This window comes from Anas platyrhynchos, chromosome 8, assembly GCF_047663525.1.
Source record: "Anas platyrhynchos isolate ZD024472 breed Pekin duck chromosome 8, IASCAAS_PekinDuck_T2T, whole genome shotgun sequence".
Taxonomy (NCBI): domain Eukaryota; kingdom Metazoa; phylum Chordata; class Aves; order Anseriformes; family Anatidae; genus Anas; species Anas platyrhynchos.
Window position 1 is genome coordinate 35,886,899 of NC_092594.1, and position 21,647 is coordinate 35,908,545.

The window sequence follows — 21,647 nt, forward strand, 5'->3', positions numbered from 1 at the left end:
AGTTAAATTGCCTGTACAATCTAAGTGATGTATTGTACCAAACCAGAGTCTGATTACTTGCAACTCTGAGAGTACAGCAATAGTCACGTCGTCTACACTGACGATGCTCCAGTATCTTGAGAGACTGTAAGGAATATTGTACTGTGAGGTGTCAGAAATGGAAATAATCAACATACTGAAATTACTGCTTGCAAGCAGAAATGTGAAGTAAGGCAGCCAAGTTTGGATGCGAATACACTACACCTAGTTACGTAGCCATCTAAATACATGTGCTGTATAGCTGTATGCATGTCAGCCTAGTGAGTAGTGAACCATGCATTACACGGAATTTTCATTCTGCACTATTTCACTGAAATCTAGTAAAGACAACCCAACCACGTCCATCAATGTACATGCCTAATGATCCAGTGATGCAGAATGTTGTTTTTTCTTATTCTTCTTTTTCTTTTGACCTTCAACCAGGAAAGCTTTCCATTTATACGTGAGGTAGCTCTTTTTCATTTGGACAAGAAGGATATGGTATTTGTTGAAGTAGGCACCTATGGTCTGCAAACCAATTTACTTTTCAGCTTAATGAATGACAATCTGCCTGTTTTTGCCTGTATTTAGCAACCTAATGTCTGCCTTAAGTAATTCCATGTTAGGTAGTTGAGCTGTAGTCCGGTGGAAGGCATAAGCTGTATGGGAGGGTGGGATGGAAAGGACCCAAACTAGACTTGCCTCAAGCTACTGTGGCAGTTCAGATAGACAGAGATTAATTTGGAACTGAGGAAAGCCAAAATGATTTTATTTAACCAACTGGTTTTCTCACTTTTAAATAAGGTGACCTATAATATCACGATTTGTTTGGGTTTTCCTCAAAGAAAATTCTCAAGTTTTCCACTACCACGTGGGAAATTTTATGGAAGATATTTCCATGTTAAAAACAAAACACATCTGACCATTTGTAACACTCTTCTAACCACCAGACTTTCAGTCCTAAGAAAAGTGAATATTATTTTCTAGTCCACATTGTTATCCCATTTCCCTTATCTCTTAATGATCCCGTTTCTGCCCATCAGCCAGGTTTAAAAATTGCAGAACAATCAGTCACACCTCAGTTAAATGTGAGTATTGTATGTAATAGGGTGGGATAGTGAGTAATATATTTTATGTAGGTAGGGCTGGGATGACATAACGGTAGATTTATATCACTCAGGTTCCTTGCATATCCCAGAATTTTGGCATTGTGTGATGCTACTATGATAAAGCACAAATATCAGAGATTGACCTGCAAGCTTTACAATGAACTAAGCACCTACATGTGCTGTTCTTGGTATTACAAAATCTTTGAAGAAAATGCCCCACAAAACCTATAATAATGCATCTCAGAGAAGGGAAAAATACTCTTACATAACTTATTCTGAGATCCATTTAGGTGGATGGTCCTTCTTTGTACTGGGCTCCAGTTTCCCGTGATGCTTATTTAGCACCATTTTATTTAACTAAATGACTTCCCTAATCCATGCGGTAAGTCATTTATTTAACAGCATATTTATTTTGTGTGTTGGCTTTTAAATTAAAAAACATTTATATTGACCAGTTTTGGAGGAGTTATTTGTAAAACTTAGGATGTGTCCTTTGGCTGGGCTTCTTTCTGAGGCTGCAGGGATTTCAACAAGGGATTTTTACATCCCTTCAAGTTTGCTTGTGTCAAGTTAGTGAAGAAATGGGACAGCCCCTTCTCCTTTTTTTTTTTTTTTTTTAACCCTGTATCTTGATGCACATATGCAGCCAAATATAATTGCATATGCAGCACACCCGTGTTGTGCGTGATGGAAGGAAAGCTGTTCTGGAGCGAACGGGTATGTCATAGCTGAGTCAAGCGGGCTCCTGCTGCGCTCTGCTTTTATTGTTTGAAAAAGGTCTATGTACGAAAAAAAACTACTTCTGTTAAATATTAGTAAGACTGTAGAGTGAATTTTGATCACCGAAGTTGACTGAAGATGTATTGTCTGCCTGGTGTGTTACGTCTGGTAAATAGCTAGTTGCTGTGGAAACTGCCTGAAAAGGTAGAGGGTCACTGGTACCACATAAATTCTTTAAACAAAACCTGATCATAGCAAATTCGAACATTAGTCTTCGAAAAAGGATAAAAGAGGAGGAAGAGATTCAGACAGCTTTTTCCTTTTGTAAACTTGCTGCTTTATAGGGGAAAAATAGCTAGAAATAGTACGTCTCACAGAAAATGAAAAGGTTGTGGAGGCACTGCGTTACTGAAACAGCTGTACGAATGTGAAAGAGAAAGTTCTCCAGCTTCAGCCATTATGGGTTTGTTTGGGTAGGTCTAATTTTGGAAATCATTATAGCAAAGGTAAATGACTTGCACAGGAGACTACTGTAAACAAAAGACTCGATGCATTTACTTTGGCAGGAGTCTTGAGGAGACTCGTTCCTTTCACTGCCTCTTTTACACAGCCTCCTGTAATGCCCTCACTGACGGCCTCTGTGTGCAGGCGGTTCTCATTTCCCTTCCTCCCTCTCTGACGGCTTCTTTCCCTGACAGGTAGGATTTAAGGGTGGCAGCACCTGCTGCTGAAGTCCTGCTGGGTAGCTGTGTAATGCCTTTGTTTTTGTGCTAGCTGTCCCTTGACTTTTCAAGCCACTGCCTTTTGCTCAAGAAAGAATCTCCTCATTCTCTCCTAGCCTAGTCCTGAAGTACCATCTGTTACAAATCCTTTGCTTTTTAGTTGTGGCTCCTCTTTGGTTGCTTTTCATGTTTTGGTTTGTTTGTTTTGTTTTTATCATTTCATAGCTTTATACTTACAGACTGTAGGCACACTGATGCTTAGCTGAGTTTTCTCGTTTTTCGGTGAGGAGTAAACCATGGGAGTGATAATTCCCTTTCTAGGTCTCGGCCCATTCCACACCTACTTACTCACTCTTGTGTGGGTGGGGAAGCAGCTCTTGTGATGACAGGAGTGGCCATGCAGAGCCTGCTTTTTCTCTTTTATAAAGCTCCTTAAGAACATAGGCATGTAGCAGAGCATTCAGGGATTTCTAGAGCTGGGAGGATGAAGTAGAGGGGCAGAGTCGGTATTCTGGCTGCTGCACTCGCTTGCTGGCACCTCCCTGCTGCACTCCCTGACCTGGGTGATGTAGGAGACACCTCCTCGCACTCCTTGTAGTGGGTGACTTCTGCATGCCATCACTTCCCAGGTGGTCAGGAAGCATTGCTTTCAGACGAGAAATTGCTCAGCTCTACCTAAAACAGGCTGGCCAAACCCTACCTTTAATGCATTTATAAAAATACAAGTTTATTACGCTGTATCTTCAACTCACAGGAACCCATCCCAGGACATGTCCTCACCCACTTGATGCCCATGGGAGACAGCAGTGCTGCTGGTCACTTTGATCTACCGCTGGTGCCAAAGGAATCAATAGGGTCATTTGCTGCCGCTGCCCTTAGAAGCAGCACATTCTCTTTATCTCTGCAATTGCTCCCTTAGTGCTTATTAACTAGGAATACAATAATTGAGAAGCTGGTAGGAAAAGATTTTTTTTTAGTAGCTCTGATCTCTAAAATAGAGCTTAACCACATAATAATAACACATTAAAATATTTGACCAGTATGACTGATACAAACAAGCTGCCAGTGGAATGGAGTGCCTGGAAAGAGGTTTTATATCAGATTGCTTTCATCTCGTGCTGTATATACAAGGTATCTGGCTGCTTTCAGGTCATGTAACTGGTTCTGAAGAAAAAGATGTGGTTTTAGCTGCATGAACTCTTTTGAACTTCCTTCCACCTGCAGGGTCTTTGAATGTCAGGTGAAGCACACAACTTGGATTATTTTCTGATGTCTTAAGAAACCAAAAGACAACACACAACTTTTCTTAAAGAGAAACATCCTGCTCTCAAAACTTATTGAGGGGTGAAATCACAAAAGATACACCTCTTGTAACAGCTAGCACAATTGTTTGTGTTTACACCAGGAACTAATAAAATGTAGACTTCTTTTGATGTAGAAGATAGAGATGTAAAGAGATGGAGAGATGAGATGTAAAGATATTATCTCTTCCTCCTGTATAAGTTAGTGGAGAGTGATGACTTCTGCTTAGTGTGCCTAATAATTGAATATAAACCCAAAGCCAAGTCAAAAGTTTTGGCCATACGTATTTGTTTTAAATTTCCAGTATGAGATTCAGCCTGACATTTCAGAGACAGAGGTGTGGCCGTTGACAGAACAGAAACTCTTGGCACAGCGAGCACGGAGCGGTTTGCGTGCTGTCTGCAGCAAAGGCAAAGGTCTTCTGCCACGGTGATGTATAAAAATAAAGACCCACTTTCCACCTGTGAATTTAATATTACAACCTTCTCTTCAACAAACAGTAAGGTAGCATAACTATTTTCAGAAGATAATGCTCATGGGCATTGGTGTGTTCCTGCTAATTTGTGATACGCTGTTCCCCTTAATTGGCTTCTGTTGTGGACAATGTGTTGCTTCCTTTCTACACATCAAAATGCTTTTTAGGTGTAACATTCTCACTTGAATCAACTGTGAAAGTAGGCTTTTCTTTCTTAAAAAGGAGTTTTGTCAACTCTGCCCTGAAGATTTGCCGAACTGAGTAATGCTAAAGATATGTACTAGTAAATGAGCACGTCTCCGACTTAAAGCCATGGTATTGGCAGGAAGGTGTATGAGAGCTCCTGCTGTGGCTTTCACTGCTTCTCACCCACCAAATCTTTAGATAAATAAAGGTGTGTGTGTGATTGCAGGAGCTGCCACTTATTGCTTTGGCTTTGGTTAGACTCGGCTGCCAGAGAGGAGGCTGTTGGGTGCGGGAGAGTCCTTAAATTCAGAAAGTTTCATGAATTTAGTTTTTTTCTAACTCCTGAGTTACCTCTATCAGCATAGTTTAATTACTGAACAATATCTCTTTCAGCTCGAAAAAATTAAATATGTTATGATAGTGGAGGCGAGACCTGACACAGGCTCCTTGGTGTCAAGGCAGAGGGAAGGGTTGCACCGACTGTGCTTGGAGTGACCATAACGTTCTTCATACTTCCAGCAAAGTCCCAAAACTGGATGATTTATGCCTACGAGGAAGTAGAGCTGCAGTAGCAGGAATTTGATGGTTTAGGCAGTTTCAGAGTTTCTGTTGTTATAGCCACCTTATTGCTAGTAGAAACTCTCAGAGAGGGTAGAAATCGGAAGGAAAAAAAAAATTGGACATTGTCTTATGCAACAGGAGTTGTGAGCATGGGCTGAGCTGAATCCCATTCCTGCACACAGGGAATGGCTGCAGGCAGTGTAGTCAGCAGCTACCCCAAGAACTTGGAATTTCTGCACAAGTATTTCATATCTCCTGGAAAGGTGCCAAGCAGAATGTAATTGCTCGTGGCAAAATCTTTCTCCATGGCGAGACAGGACATTGAATGCTTTTGAACTTTAAAATTGCTATGGGGTAGCTTGATCTAGCATGGTTGTGTTTAATATACAGACACATAATGAAACGTATTTCTTAATCAGATAGAGTTCTTTGATACACTTTTTGTTTTATATGTACCACCCTAACTTCAGGGGGAGGAAGGGAGTTCTTGTAATAACATATGTGTTTGTTTTTCTGTTTGGTAAATTGACAGGTGTATGGTTTTTCTTGTGTCTGCCCAGGAAACCACGTCTTGTCTCCTGGAGAGTCTGTTGGAAAAGGTCTAACGCCAGAAGCTGCAAAAGATCTCGGTCTCCCGGAAGGGATTGCAGTAGCAGCATCTCTCATTGATGCGCATGCTGGAGGACTAGGTACTCAGTCACATATTTGCTATTCTTGGAAACAGGAATGTATTGAATTAATTTTAGCCATTTTTTGCATAGCCTGTTTTGTATCCAGCAATTTGCTCTGATGCTATTCTTATGAAATAGCATAACTAAAATAAAATAAAAAAAATCCTCACAATAACTACTAATGTTGAATATCTGTTTATAGCAAAGTCCTTAAATATCACTGTTTATTTCTTTGCAGCTGGGTTTCCAAATTGTGCATTAACTTCTTTTAGTTCCACTTTGAATTCCTGAGCTGAAACACCATTGGGTTGGCAAGCCAACATGATGACAGTTTACATCTTCTATTGCTGAAAATTTTGTGGGGATAAATAAGAGAAATAAAAAGTTTCAGTTTTGAGGGAGAAGACTCACGTCTGAGGCTTGTTCATAGTTGGTCTTCCTTCTTAGCATTAGGAGCAATTCATCCCTTGTTTAAGTAATGCAGCGGAGCCTTTTTCATACACATTTATGATAGCAGAATATGGAATATATACTAAAACCAGTGCCTTTCCTTTAGCTGTAAGAGGATGTAAATACTGTATATTCAAACAAAAGTAAGCAATTCTTGTTGTAGCAAACAAGAGTGGAGGGAGAACTGGCTGGTGAAAGGTAATTCCCTTCTGAGGCTTTCAATATTGTATCCATAGATGGAGTGGAAGGCCTAATAGTTTTCCTTCTTTCTTTCTTTTTTTTTTTTTTTTTTTTTCCAGCACAATATTCTAACATGCTCAGTTTCAGGTGTATTGAAATATGTTTGGTGAGGCTCAAGTCCTTCATTTTCATACTATGCTGTTTGTCCTTATCTAAATACAGTCAAAAACAAAGTGATTCAATGTAACTTTCAGCAGGAAATTGAGGTTTTTTAGTTTGGTAGGTTAGAAAAAATTTTTACCTCAGAAAGTTTCAGTGTTATTGAAGCAGTACTGTTCAATGGAAATCTATTGCTCATCAGAATATTTTTATCTAGATCTAAATGAAATATGATTAGTTGCTAAAGTACCAGTTTTGTTTCAAATATTTTGTGGTGTTTTAAACCTTATTTATTTTTCTAGAAGTTGTGGCCTGGAACTTCTTATATGTTTAAATGCATTTACTTTGCTTCTGTAATTTTTTTCTGTAATCTTTTGCTTTTCATATTACCTCAGAAGAATTAGCTCTGGATCCAGTGTTTTGTTTTGACCAGCTGCAGAAAGGAATGTATGCAGCATGGAAGACTGAGTTTTAGTGTCATAGCTGTAGATATGTTGAGTCCTTACTATTGAGACTGATTTAAAAATCAGTTTGTGTCAATTAGTATCCTAATTGACCAAATCGTACGATCTATAGGTGCAAAAAAATGGCAGTGCCTTGGCTGTTTTGTGTTCTTGAAATGGATGTAATGATAAGCTGGTCTGAAATACAAACATTATTATGTTAACAAGTTCTGAGAAAAATATTTTAAATTAAACTTTTAAATTTTGTTTTTAAATTTAATGCTGTGTTTAAACAGGTGTTTGGTGTATTCTAATGGACTTCGTAGTCACCTACCCTTTTTTCAAATTGGACCATAGCATCAGATCTTTTGCTATAAATATGTATTAGTAAACATTTTTTGTAGTGGCTAAATCATGAATGTTTAATCAGAGAGTTTCTGTTTGTCTTCCTGTCTTCATACTGTGTGTACAGCAAAGTATTTATTAAAAAGTGGAGAATTATTTGCAGCATCTCAAACCTCTTTAGAGTTTGGGACCAAAATCTCTGTAAGACTACATTCCAGAAATAGAAGATAAAAGAAAAAAGTTTACAAAATCTGTTCTGAAGAATTTATGCTATATGTATTTTGAGGATTATATACTGAGGACAACAGTTTTTCTAAAGGGTATGGCTTATATATTAGGACATATCAGGGTAGTTTGCAGGACAATAACATCCAGTGGGTGCCATTACTCTCATTCTTGAACAAATTCTGCTTGTGGTTTTGAAAATAGCCTGTAGTAGGAGAGTAAGGAAAACAGTCCTTCTGCATCCTGCAGGCTAAACCAAAACAGCATGATGGACATCTTGTTTTCAGTGTTAATAGCATTTGATGCGCTGTTCATATCTGCTTTTGGCTGGCTATAAAATGTATTTTTGCTGGACAGGTCCCTGGAGTTTATGAAGGCTTTGAAGTTTTGAGTAAAATAAGGTAAAGATAAAGAATTATTTAATACGTATGTCAGTAGAGGTCATGTATGACTCCTCAATCAGTCCATCTGATACCTATTACAGAAAGGTAAAAACCTAAAAGCCAAATAGATATGTCTTTCATTTTGACCTACTGTACCAATTTAAAAGAGTCTACAGATAAAAATGTGAGTATGGGAGGCCAGTCTTTTGGGACTGATCTCATAAAAAGAGATCAGCATTGTTTCAGCAAAACTAGAGGATTTATTGTCCAGTATCTAAAGTACTTTGTCATTGTGGAAGAGATCCAAAAGTATGAATGCTTAGCATTGATTGTTTTAATAAAATCTGTCCTAGAGTTTGTGTGATACACAGACTTGTTCTCAGTTTGTCTTCAGAACCTTCACAAAATTTTTAGTCTGCTTTAGATTATGAAAAATCACAACTACATTAAAGATAAAAGTAACTTCTAAAAATAGTTACATTATTATTGGTTAATAAAAACATACACGTTTTCAGTATTACTATTATTATTTGCTATCTGACTTAAATTAATCACAAATAGGAAGACTCCAGTAACTCTATAAACACTAAAGCCATTGACAAAATTCCACTGATTTCAGTAAAACCCAAAAGGCATATTCTGCAGAATGCATATTTTGCAGATGCATGTTTTCATAGTGATTAAAAAAAAAATCTAAACATGAAGCTCTTCAATTTTGTATTGTTCATGAAAATACATTTGCAACATATGCTGACAAATCAGTTTAATATTTCTTCGCTCTGAAGCATGAACAGTATTTTTAACTCCTTTTAGAATTTTTAATACAGTATTTTCTAGTACAGGAAACTGCCTTTTAGATAACCGTATCCACAATTCTTAATATAAACTCTTGCACATGTCTGCTTGAGCAGTGAAAAATAAAGTGTAAGAAACATTACTTTTAGTTTTCTGTTGTTCCTTACAAATAAGCTCTGTGTATGACAGCCATGCTTCTATGTAGTCACAAGCCAGCTAAGATAAAGGGGTATAAGGAAAGATTTTTCCTTATAAGGAAAGACACTAAAATTTAGCCCTTAATTTTCTGATTATTTTAGTAACTTTCAACCATGATAATACCATGATAACCATGACAACCCTGATAAGACAAAGCCCAACAGATTAATTTGATAATAGAATCTTGCAATGGTGTCCTACATCAGAGGGTGTTAATGAAATGTAGCATGCTAACCACAACACTTGGCATCTTTCAATTCTTAAAATCTTTTATTTTGAAAATATAAAATGTCCAGCAAACGTTTTTGCCATCCTCCTACAGTGTGGAGAAAGGTTGTTGTAGGCTTGTTTGTTTCTTTGTTTGTTTTGTTTTGTTTTTGTAGGATTGGCAACATAGTCACCAAACTGCACCTTGATCTGATTGATTGAAAAATAATGATCAAGAGAAACAAGACAAACTAAAGAACATTTCTTGTCATGTTGCTTCGGTTTTCTGGATGTAGGACAATGCAACATAAGAATGTAACCTAAGAGAAGAAGGAGAGGGCAGAATTTCCACTTCAGCCTGCCCTTAATTGATCTAAGCATAATAACATGCATGTTGAAGTTGGCTGTAGATCTGCCCCAAATCTGTAAGCACACTCCTGGCTCTTCTCTGGCATCTTCTGATAAAAATTCCTGCTGTGAGCCGAGTGCTTGTTGAATTTGTCATCCTTCCTGTCCTGTCCTGGATGCAGAAGCTCCTCATAGACAAGCACAACTCCTCTTAGGGAAGGAGGAATTTCTTCTCTTGAGGATGCTTCTGTCTGATGTGGACAGGACAGCAGCAGCAGGCAAGACAACAAACTTGGCATCTTTCCAGTCTCCTGCCAAGTTATCCAATATTTCAACTCGTCCCCTGACAAAACCCATCATACAGTATATACAAGATAAACTGTCAACAAATAAACATACCTGCTGGAGTGCCTTTCCTAGCAAGGCAGGCTTTTATTCTGTATCTTAGTGTACTACCTAAGAAGTAAACAATAACCAAAGGTCAGCTTATAGTTGAAATAACACTTAAAGATTATGATGATAAACATGAACAAGAAATCATCTCGTGTCCTCATGCATCTGTAATAATAATTAAAAAACCTCACACATTATATCAGCTATTTTATGGCTTTGTTTATTTTCTAAGTAGACTTATTATGATTTGCAGTAGCGGTGTGAGATACTTGGCAATTATTTGTGCATGGAAAAGCACTGTTTTGTGAGGGCTGGCTTGCTCTTCTTTAAAATCGAATTTTAATTTTATTTTAATAGGAGTAATTGGAGCAGATGTGAAAGGACATAACCTGCCATGTGAAAACCAGCCAATTACATCGCGAGTTGCTATGATCTGTGGAACATCTTCATGCCACATGGGGGTAGGTTGTATGCATAGTCCTAATTTGTACAGAATATAGTAACTAATGTGTCTGAAGGGAAAAATGACCTTTGTACCTCTCACCCTTTTCTTTTGCCTCGATTTTTTTTTTCTGGTAACTCTATCTTTAACTTTGGATATTAATTATATATTACCATGCATTTGCTATTAAGCAAGGACTTTAATAGTAGTAGAAATCAATACTGAAAAATGACATGAAAAGTAAAAACCGCGATGCTAGAGTGGCTTAAAGAGCAGGCTGAAATCTGAGCTTGAGTTATCTGTGACAAGCTTGTCACTAATGTGTTGCAGAATAGTGTCTTTGGAGAAGGAATACATATCTCCAGTCACAGCCCTTCTCCATCACCACTTCACTTAATCAATATAAATCGTTCTACCTCTGAAAGTTGCCATGATCTATAGAATTATGATCCGTATCATGACTAAAAAGAAAAACCTAGATAAGCAATTTTCACTTTGCTAATTTTTCTCAGAGAATTAATACAAAAGCTTTTTCTGAAATTGCAATTAAAATTTAGTGTCTGCTTTTGAAATTTATACCTTTTTAAAATGTATGAGTCTGAAAGCATTCCATTTAGATAAGTACCCTTTTCTGCCACATTTTTTATTTAAAACTCATTTTGCTCTTAAATTTAGACTGATAATAACTTGTTTTTTCCTAAATGAGCACATGGCAGTGGGAGTGCTAGAGGCTTTAGAGAGGACTAACATGCTTCATGGAGAGAGATATCCAGTAGAGAAAAAGAAAGAAAGGCAATAATAAAATGTCAGGTTTAGCAGAATCTGTAAGTTGTCTTTGTAGTAACAGCATGTATTAAAATGGTCTTGTCACATGGATTGTAGTTCAACAAAGCATTTAAGCACATGATTGAATTTAAAGATATGAATAATCCCAGTATTGTGAAGTAGAGCATTTTTTAACAAAAGCTTAAATCCTGTACAACTATTGGAATATATTTGGGTTCCTTCCCAAGTAAGAGAGTCAAACCTCTAACTCCACCACTCTTAGCTTACTCTGTCTCTGAAAAATCACACTGATACCTCTGTGTCTGTCAAGGTGCAGTTAAGGCACCCTGCAGATACCAACTCTGGGGGAAGACCATGCCCCTCCAAGCCTGCCTCTATTTTATTATTTCCACTTCTGATGGAGGTTTCTGCCCCTTCAGAATAATCTGTTTATGTGAACTCTTCCTAACCTGTTTCATTTAGCTGAGTTAGTTTAAATCATTAAACTAAGCTGGGTTAATAGAGACATAATACTGGGCTGCCATGAGCTAAGGAGCTCTCAGACAGTTTCCCCAAAAGGTCTGAGGGCAACGTGGAGCAGCTGGAAATGGGCCAGCTGGCTGTAACTTACTCCTTTAATATAACTCACCCTGGAAGAGGACATGTGTATGGTTATTTATTAATTTTTAATCTATGTATATTGGTAAGTTCCAATGTAGACCCAGTTCACAACTGCAGTTTGTTTCCTTTGCCAAACTGGAGCAAAGCATGTCAGGATAGAGACTTTAACAGCACTTGCTGTGTGTGCACTCCGTGACAATGTCAGACATGGCTCCATTAGCTGTGCTAATGTAAGAGAAGTGGTGTGATAAAGTCCGTGCTGATGTGAATCGATGTTCTGTTCTGTCCTTAAAGCTAGCCTAAAGCCTGCATAGGCTACACGCCATCAGCAAGGTAGAACCTTTCAAGACTCTTAATGGTTTGAATGCAAGCTCAGGGATAGATGCTTGTGCAGTTTTGGGTTTATTTAAATATAACTACTCAGCATTTTATAATCATTTCCTTCACGGCCTTCTTTCACTCCACTGATCAGAGGCATGGCAATCTCTAGCCAACAGACAATAAGCCAATTCTGAACTTCTCTGGATTTAATCTATGAAAAGATTTTGGTTTACTGCTCTTTTATCTATTACCTGCATATACTGTATGAAATAAATGTGGAGCACACAGAGCAGTTGTATTTGTGTTTTAATGAGACCTATACGCAGCTGCATTTGGCTGGAATTAGCTGTTCCTTTTTTTAATTAGGGCTATAAAATGAAAGTATATTATACTTGTGTTTTGATAGAAATATATATTTTCTCTCCCCATGTGCACCGAGGGACCCTCAGGGCTACAGAGATTAATCATCGAGTTTAATTTAATGCAGTGGGAGAGAGACCTGTGTGGTCAGGCGGGCATTAAAAAGTGCCTTTGATCTGCCTCAGGTGCACTGAGCCCCAGTGAGCCAGCAACAATAATACCTTTGTGAGATGATCAGAGAAGAGAGAGGGAGAAAATGGCCTGTGTGGAAACTCAAGGCCGTCCTTTGTTGTGGTTCTGGCAAACGCAAGAGCCAACTGTCAGGAGAAATTCAGAAAACAGAAAGCAGGGTGAAAGTACGGTTGGATTTCTTTCAAGGGATCGTAACAGGAAACTGTTCAAAATCATCTGCTGTGCCTCCCCCCCTTCCTCCCCTTGGTGGGGGCAGGGGCGCTGCTGCTGCTCGGGGTGTCTTGGTACAGCATTTCCCTTCTCATACTCCGTGAGTCACAGGGCAGGTATTGCTCGAGCGTGGCATTTGCTTTAAACTTTTAAGAGAAATAACTCCATGACCCAGTTTTCATTACCTCAAGGACTCCGGAGATCTTGAACAAAAGACTTTGCTAATCATGCCTTTGATATTTTAGAGAGTACAAATGTGGAACCTAATTTTACTCCTGGCTGTAATAGTTTAATTTGTGGTAGAAGTATCGTTTTTAAGTGAGGATACTCTTTTTGGAATTAACCACCGACAGTTTGGGGTGATCAGGCACACGCGAAGCATTGTGTTTCTGTTGAGATACTTGACTAGCTCATGAAAGAGGCAAAAAGCATGTTGTAATTAGGTTACTGATCCACGTCCAGGTCCGAGCTGGTAGTTGCTGAAAGTCGCTGCCACCTCAGGGCTCATCCATTATCCATGAGAGGAAAAAAAAAGAAAAAAAAAAGATGGTCTGTGGAATATTTTTGGACAGTTATTCATTCTGTGTGATTCTCTGCTGCCTCCTTTGCCCTAGCAAAAAGTCATCAGCGAAATTTTGCATTTGGAATGGCAAATAAGCTGTCCTTTTACTTGTGAAGGTCTGTCCCTCAGTTCAGGGCTGGGATTCATTTGCTGTGGCTTTGATCTCTGTGGAGAGCGTAGGTATGCCTTTCAAGTGAGGGACACTCAGTGGCTGGCTTTTCTGAGTGGGCTGCTGCAGGTCATTGTACTGTGTAGAAAGGGTCTCTGAACTCCAGCACCCACATTTCAGTGTTGGAGCTTTTAGGAGACTTTGCTTGTGTAGCCATGGTGACAACCCAAAATACGTGAGTCGTTTCTCACAGTGAAATAGCAGCAGGTTTGAGGCATTGAAATAGAAGCTTGTACGTTATTCCCAAGTAGTGGTTTGCATCGGTCTAACAGACATGCCTTAGCTGCTGGGAATAAGGCAGTTGTTTCCCTAAAAGCCTGTCTTCCTGCCAGTGTCTTATGTGTCTGATATTTTAACGTTTTCAGAAATCCTTTGTTTTCTTCTGAAACCTGTGTGTGATCGGAGGGATTTCAGTACAGACATCTGTATTATCTTGTCCCGCTCCTAAACAGAAACATGCTTGCCCTTTTGCAGATGTGTAAAACCACGAAGAATTGGGTTAACTCTTGCAAACAGCAAAAGAGCAATACAAACAAGGGTACTCCTACCAGGAATTTCCTAGTCTTCCTTGCAGCAAATAACCCAGCAGTGTTGCTGCTTCTTACTAGTATATAAATCTCGTGATTTCCCGTACATGCTATTAGAATAACACTCTTTTCATGGACACTAAATTGACATTATAACACCTTTTATAACACCTTTTTTTTTTCCCCTCAAAGTAAAATGTTTTATGATATTAGCCTTTTTGAGACTACAGGTTTGAGTAAGCTATGTTACAACCAGCACATTGCGACCACTCTGGTTTTGAAGATTTTGAAAAGAGTTATAAGTAAAATTTTTTTCCTAAAACTAATTTTGTAAGTGTACTGATTATGTACTACATATGCATAAAGTAAAAGAGATCTACCTAAAATATCCCTGGTCATAAAACATGTATAACTTTTATTTCTGCCTATGCTGCGGTGAATTAGGTGCAGTGAGGGATCGGTGTTCTGCTTTGCACTTGTTGCAGAACAGTTGTTCCCATGACAAATATTTGTCATTCCTGCCCGAACACCTCTTTGGATTCACAGCTGAAGGAAGTAGCCAGAGCCCAGAACAGCTTTTAACGGGAACATTGCCTGGCCTCATTTCAGCTTACTGAGGGAATAGGGGATCTGAATTTGCTGGCATTTCAGTCCCAAATATACCATGTCTGTGTTTTGTCCTGTTGAGGATCTCTCTTTGTTTTTTTCCATCTTCATTTGGTGATGTGGTCTGTGTGCTTCTTCAACCATTCCTTTTTCTTTATCAGCAATCTGTGCAAAATTTCCTTTTGGGGACTGTCAGGTCACCTTTTGGTTCAGATGGAGTCTCTTCCTTTGCATCTTTTTGCTGCTCCTGTGCTCCTTGTCATTGTGAACTGAGTCACCTGGCTTGCTGCACAGTGCTTTTTTTCCCCTGGTGGCAATGCGCATGTGGTTTGAAGCTTATAATTTAGTCCCTTTTAAAATTTGAGAAGCACAAGTAATTCACTTTTTATCTTGCCAGATTCACTATATAACCTAAGAGACAGAGCTTGAGCAACTACACAAAGGGCAAAATGGGCAGCTCATTTTGCTGTTCCTGTGCTTACTATGGATTATTTTAGGAAGAATATCCCATAGGCTCTTTTACCAAGCCTGACTAGTCTTTGCCTGTTTTCTGCTAAAGGAACTTGAGTCCAATTTGCTTATTCTAAATTTGTTCATTTGATTCTCGTGATGACTGGCAAACACAATAGGGCTTCGTTGCTCCACAATATCCGCCCAGGCTGCCAGCTTTGTTCACACAAATAGAGTGCAAAGCACGTTTCCACCCCCAAAGCATGCACAGTACGTGTCCTTTGCAGTACATCCTGGAGTGGAGGCTGCAGAGACATGCTGGCTCAAAGTGTTCTCAGAGCCTGATCTCTGTAATCTCGGTGGGAGCCAGACCAGCAAGTGGATTCAGTATATTTTGGCTCCGATACCAGAGTCTCCTCTTCAGAACATGCCACGTTGTTAAAGCAGCAGACTTTTTGAGTAATTACTACGCAGGGACTCCTCAGCTGCTTGAAATCAGCTGTGATGAGAGGAAAACTCGCGGAGACGAAGCAGCCTGGTACTCGCTTTGCCAGCTGTGCTGAATGCAGCAGGGTGGCACCGAGCGATGGGTTTTTGGCCAGGGGGCTGGGGGCTGCGTGCGGCGCTCCAGCCTCGCGCCCCGCAGGCCCCGCTGCACACGCGGCCCTGACGTGAAACGTGCGGTCTCCGAGGGGACAGGGCCAGCAGCCCTCGGCAGCGATGCTGAGTGCCAACTGGCTGCGACCCAGGGTTTAGCAAAGGCAGCAATTTGTCCTGCTGCTGACCAGGGGAAAGGGGCTGGCTTTGGGAGGGTAAGGAGTGGGGAGAGAGGGGAGGAAAAAAACTACAAACAAAAGCAAAGCTTTGGAAGCAGAGACTGCCTAGGGAAGTTTTTGAAATGACCTGAGCAAGCCTTCTGAAATTGATAAGCACTTGCCCTCTTGCTTTTTTAATATTCTCCTCTTCCTTAAGGCCGGTTCTGCACATGTGAATCACAGAGCCAGTGCCTTTCAAATGGGAGAAATAAATTAGTGTCACAGGAACCTCTCCCTTACTCTGTCCTCTTTCAGTTCAGTTCTGCTGGCTTCTATATTGCATTTGGCAGCGGTCACAGTGCTGACTTCCCAGCTAATGAAGACGTTTTACATTCAGGGAGGGCTGCATGAAATGAAAACCACATTTTCTTCACGACTGTTGATACAGGTTGCCCATCCTTTCTGTACACAAATTTAGCCTTCTGTGGAAAAGGTCACGGAGCCTTTCCAGCCTGTGGCCTTCGAAGGGTTACACGTCCATAAAAATGCCGCCGCCTCCTACTTGTCCCTCAAAGAAGTCCTCCACACCCTTTTTTAATGAGACTCTCTTGTTCCATTTTCTAGCATCCTTGGTTTGAAAAAGAAACAAACAGAGCTGTAATATCCCCTTCGCTGGCATTAATTTGACATTGTACGCTTTGTTTGCTTTGTTTTGTTTTTAAAAGGCGAGAAGTAAAATATTTCTGCTAGCAGGGCATATAAAAGATTGTTGCTTTTCTGACCTCCTTATTATATTAATAAAAGCTAGGAAGAATTCAGTAGTGGTGGGACATCATGTGCAGGCAGCCTCCAAAACCCAAAGCACTTACTTGCAGAACTAGTAAACCACAAAGCTTAAGATCTTGAAATGTAAATAGGAAGTTGGGGAGTTTACTTTAGAGCCAGCAGTGGTGAGTCTGTATAATGTTTATTTCTGCTTGCCTCCCAGCCTTTTCTAAAGCTTGGCGGAGATGAAAGGAAGGTTTTCTCAGTAAATGGGTTATTAAAAGTTTTTGTTATGACCAAGATTCCTTTGTTCCTGGTCTGACATAATTCAAAGCTCAGGTATGCGTTGGTGACTGGGAGAATGGGATGTTCCTATTTAGTGTGTACCTGCCAGAGAAATCCAAGTTTTCCATTCCATCACTTTGCAGGTAATCAACCTGTTCTTGGGAATGTAGCTGAAAGCAGTACGGTCACTGTATTGTCCGGACACTAGGTAATGCTTAGTAACATTTCCAGAAAACTGCAGTCAACTCTCCTTCCCTTTTGTGAACAGATCATTCGAGTTCAAAGACTCAAAGAATAGATGTGGATAGAGTGAACGCTTTGAAAAATGTTCTGCTTGGAGACTATATGAAGACTGATATTCTACAGACATCTCCCTGACATCAGTGAAAATGCTTGCTTTGAAAATTCCAGCAGACACAGTGGTTTTCATACTGCGGTTAACTGCAAACTACCCCGTGTGACACACAGCCATATATTAGGGTATTTGATTTATAACACAAAGCCTTTCTGCAGTGTCTTCCCTTCGGTGGTCTCAGGGTTCTTGCAACAATGAATGAAAGGGGTAAGAGAGACAGAACTGTTATTCCGGTTTTATTAGGTGCGAGACTGAGGCACTTTGTAGTTTAGTAGATTTTTAATTGTTATGTCTTTACTTTTGCAAACTGCACCTATCCAATGCTTTGGGACTGCAGGGCATCTGAGTGAGAAATTCTGCCATGTATGTTTGAGCATTCAAGACATTTCCCTGTTCTGAACTGACAGTGTTTACACACTCCAGACAATGCTATATTACACTGTATGATAAATGCACAAACCAGAGATGTTTTCTTCCTTCCTCGGATTTTCTGGTCTATTTGATGAAAGCACAATGGATGTAAAGGCTTATGTTGGGCTTCCTCCAGGTCTGACTGCTAATAGGGCTCATCACCTTTTCATCCCTACTTGTTCCATGCTTTTCCTTAGAAAGCATGAGCAAGAGACTGGAATTCATACCTACTTCTGTTGACACTGGTAAGATTTGTCTGGTCTGACTGCCAGAAATACTCTGCTGCCTGACTTGGCCTCTCTGCTGAAAGTACTGTGGGATTGAAGGTTTACCTGTTAGTAGATTTGGCTCTAGAGGCTAGCACCTTTGCCTTGAACTATAATTCTTGTATATTTTAATAGGGGGTTTGTTTGCTCTGTTGGAGGAAGGAAATTAGATTCTGGAATCTGCAGCAAGGAACATTACAATATTTTGTTGCTTCATTGATGTATAGATACCATAGGATTGTAGGGGATAGGATAAAACACTAATTCTGTTTCATTCTTTATATACTAGTATTCTTGTTTATGTTCACAGCAGTCCAGAAGCAGACCTCCTTTGTAACAAGATTTTCCTGTTTCCTTTTCTATGTTCTTCAAGTGATGATATCAGATTTGACAGGTACAACATCTTATTGATGCTTCCAGCAAACCAATTCTGATTCTTCCCCCCTTGACCAAGAAGAAGGTGTTAGGATGAAGCCCACGGGTCTTGACCAAACCTGAGTGCCTTACTGGCATGCTGTGTTACTTGGAGAGCTGGATAGGTGATTTCCTTCAGATCACAAGCATATAGCGTATTTATATATAATGAATGGTCTTTCCAGTTGACTTGTTTACCTTGTTTTTGTGAGCAAGCATGAACTTATTAAGCACCCTGCTTATTTGGTGTGTCTAGATCTCATGGTGAACCAAAAGGACAGGTGATGTCTTTCGCTCATACTAACCCTTTTCTCATAAGAACTTAGCTGGACTGTAAAGGAATAAGTTTCAGATTAAATGAAAGATTATAAAGGATATCCTTGGTCATCAGCTAGGATGTCTCTGGGCCCCGAAACAATTAAATAGAGTTTTCAAGAAATACAATAATTGTATGAAAAGCAGCTTCATTTTTTTCTGTTAGTTTTAAAATTTTGGAGGTAGCAGTACTTGCAGTGAGTAGCATGGAATGTGGTGCCAAAATCCCAAATATTGTTTAGTATCGTTGGTTTGCTTTATGATTCGGCCAGACTCTTTGCTTTCTGCAGTTTATCCACTTGCAGCGTGAGCATCAAACTGAAGTTGTGCAGAGAGATATTTTGGTAATGCAATGTGTGTTATGTCACTGCCAGGTCTTAAGGACTCCCAGGGCCAACGTGGTGTAAGATATAACAGTATTTCTAGGTATCTTTTTACTTCTCTGAACAGCAACAATTTCCCCAGTCAGGCAACTGTTTCATCAGTATTTGGACAGTAGGTGTTCTAGTAGCATTTTTTTTCCTTTTCTTCCTTTTTTCTCCCCTCTTCCCCCTCCTTTTATTCAGCCTCTTGTGAAGCAGGAGTTATTCATCCAAGTTTCCTGCTGCTGCTCCAACTGTGTTGGGGTGAGGATCTTAGATGGGGCAAAGTTTATTAGGAAGAAAGTAAATCTCTTTTCATACAATCGTTCTGGAAGCAAAATGAGGAGAAGCGTTAGCTGCTGCTTTTCTCCCAGTGTCAGCTGGGAATCACAGTTTATGCTGAGTTCATTGTTTATAACTGTGGGTGAAGGCCTGAGGTCCTCTCCCAGTGTTTATTCTGTCCTTGGGAGTTTGTCTCAGTAAGTAAAGGCTGAATAAACACCAAGTAAGGTTCTCAGGATTTACCCATTTAGCTATTCAAATAAAAGCGTGTTTAAAATAGTGTGTGATGGCATAGCCCATGTAATGTAAATCTGCTTCCATTAACTCAGGGGTATTGCAGAAGAAGTTTTGTTTTACCTGTAAGTTTTATATTATTGTTGGTAGTGGCCTTCAGCAATATAGAAGGAATACTTACCTAATAGTGAAAAAGAAAAAAAAATAATCTCTAAAATGGACTGCATTGTGCAATAAATAAAAAAATATCTTAAGGTACATGGGAAGGGCATCCAGAGTAGGTAAATAAACCAGATCTCATTTTAAAATATTTTTTTCCTTGATGTTTTGTATTAATTGCAGTAAGCACTGCACGTTTAGTAGAATAATTCACCCCCATAAATAATGAAGTAAGGAATGATACATCTGTGCAAGAAAACTTGAGCTACCTGCTCAATGCCACACCTGTGATTGGTTTCCCACTCTTCCCTTAATTTCTGTTACATCATCTACAAAGCTCCAAGTTCTTCAGGATTGTCACCATCTGATAGAATGAGCTGACCAAACTGGGCTATCGAGATTTGGACTACTTAGCATGCATGTTAGAGATGACAATGAAAATACTTTTCAAGAGAAGACAAAGGTCTTATGGCACAGTCTATAGGAAAAGTTATGAAACAGGATAGCCCGTATCTGCCTGCAATTTGACAATTCTGCCATCAGCTCTTTGGGAAAAGGTCAGTGCTCAAAAACTCTCTTATGGAAAATTTGTGTTTGTATGCTGACCCGGCATGTCATGCTGCTGTCCTCCAGACACAGTGACAAGGAGTGGGCCTGCCTTGCACTACACCAAGACTTCTCAGTGGGTTTTTAAGTATTATTTGGAGGTGGAGTTGGTTTGTGAAGTTGTTTTCTTGTGAGTATCTGGCATGTGAGGTGCAGCAACCAGCAGTATTTGTGTGATAGCTGTTCCATGAGCACGTTTCCCGACCTTTCAGGTTGGGGTGAGCTCTTGCTGGTCTCATAAAACAAGGTAGTGCTGCAAATCTTATTTGTGGCATGTTTCTTTAGGAACCAGAACTGAAGCTGAAAGACTGTGAGCTGAGAGAATAGTGCTGAGACACTTCAAAAACTCCAATGTTCTTTCAAAGCCTTAAATTGATCTCCAAGTCAACACTATAGTAAATTTATTTTCCAATGCATGAATGGAGTTTTTAGTGAGAGATTCCTGGCTTTCAAGCAAAATATGTTCTGTCTGCAATTTCAGTCACTTTTGAAGATTTGATGTCTTGCACTGCTTGGAAGTGCAAACAGAAACTTGCTTGAACCTTCACTCACTGGAGACTGGGAGGATATTCTGGGGAGAAATTATTGTATGCTTACCCTGTTCCTGTGGTCTTTGCTAAGCTATCTTTTACTGGCCACTGTTAACAACAGGTTAGTGGGCTACATGGATCTTTTGGTTCAACTTTTTCTGTTGTTACAACATTGGGTAGAGCTAGTTCATATTGTGATGAACTTTCAGGGATTTAATCTACCATAACAGCAAATTGTAGTGTTACAAAGTGAATATTTAAAATGGCCTGCAATTAGTTATCTGTGCTGAAAGATTTATAATCTTCACATAAACTGGCATTTTGTGACAGTGAGTATCTATCATTGGAAGAGAAGTAAAAATAAATGGGTGGTATAAATTTCCAGCTCATTTGAAGCCCTATATCCCCAGTGAGCTATTGTTATGAGAGGCATCGAAGTAACTGCTGTGAGTCATGGAGCAGCATTGCTTTAGAAGAGTACATAATAGCATTTCAGCACAGGACACAAGCAGAAGCTATCATGTAACCAGACAACCTTTCAGTCCATTTATCAAAACACTTCTAGTTCCCATTTCAAGGAAGGCGACATAGTAAATATGAGGAAGAAAAAAAAAAAAGGAAAAAAGGAAAAAAAAAAAAAAAAAGGTTAATCTGTATATCTGTATCCAGACATTTCATGAAGTAAAACAATAAAACAAAACAGTGCATTTCTGGTAGTGTTTAAGTGCTTAGCAAAAAAAACCTTCTGAATCCAACAGGAAAGTGTTTTTTTTTCTTTCCTTTCTGTTTTGGA

The 21,647-nt window shown here is 39.5% G+C and overlaps 1 protein-coding gene across 11 annotated transcripts in view; it reads left to right on the forward strand.

Annotated features, from left to right (window-relative positions):
* The window catches only part of FGGY (FGGY carbohydrate kinase domain containing), a 137,696-nt gene that overhangs the window by 58,280 nt on the left and 57,769 nt on the right, over nucleotides 1-21,647 (forward strand). For all 11 annotated transcript variants that reach the window (XR_003498742.3, XM_027462681.3, XM_072041716.1 and 8 more), the window contains 2 exons: nucleotides 5,654-5,782; nucleotides 10,248-10,351. Coding sequence is in view for 10 of the 11 variants with exons in the window: in XM_027462681.3 (XP_027318482.3) it covers nucleotides 5,654-5,782; nucleotides 10,248-10,351 (233 nt within the window). In the remaining variant the exon portion in view is untranslated. The remainder of the gene's footprint in view (nucleotides 1-5,653; nucleotides 5,783-10,247; nucleotides 10,352-21,647) is intronic.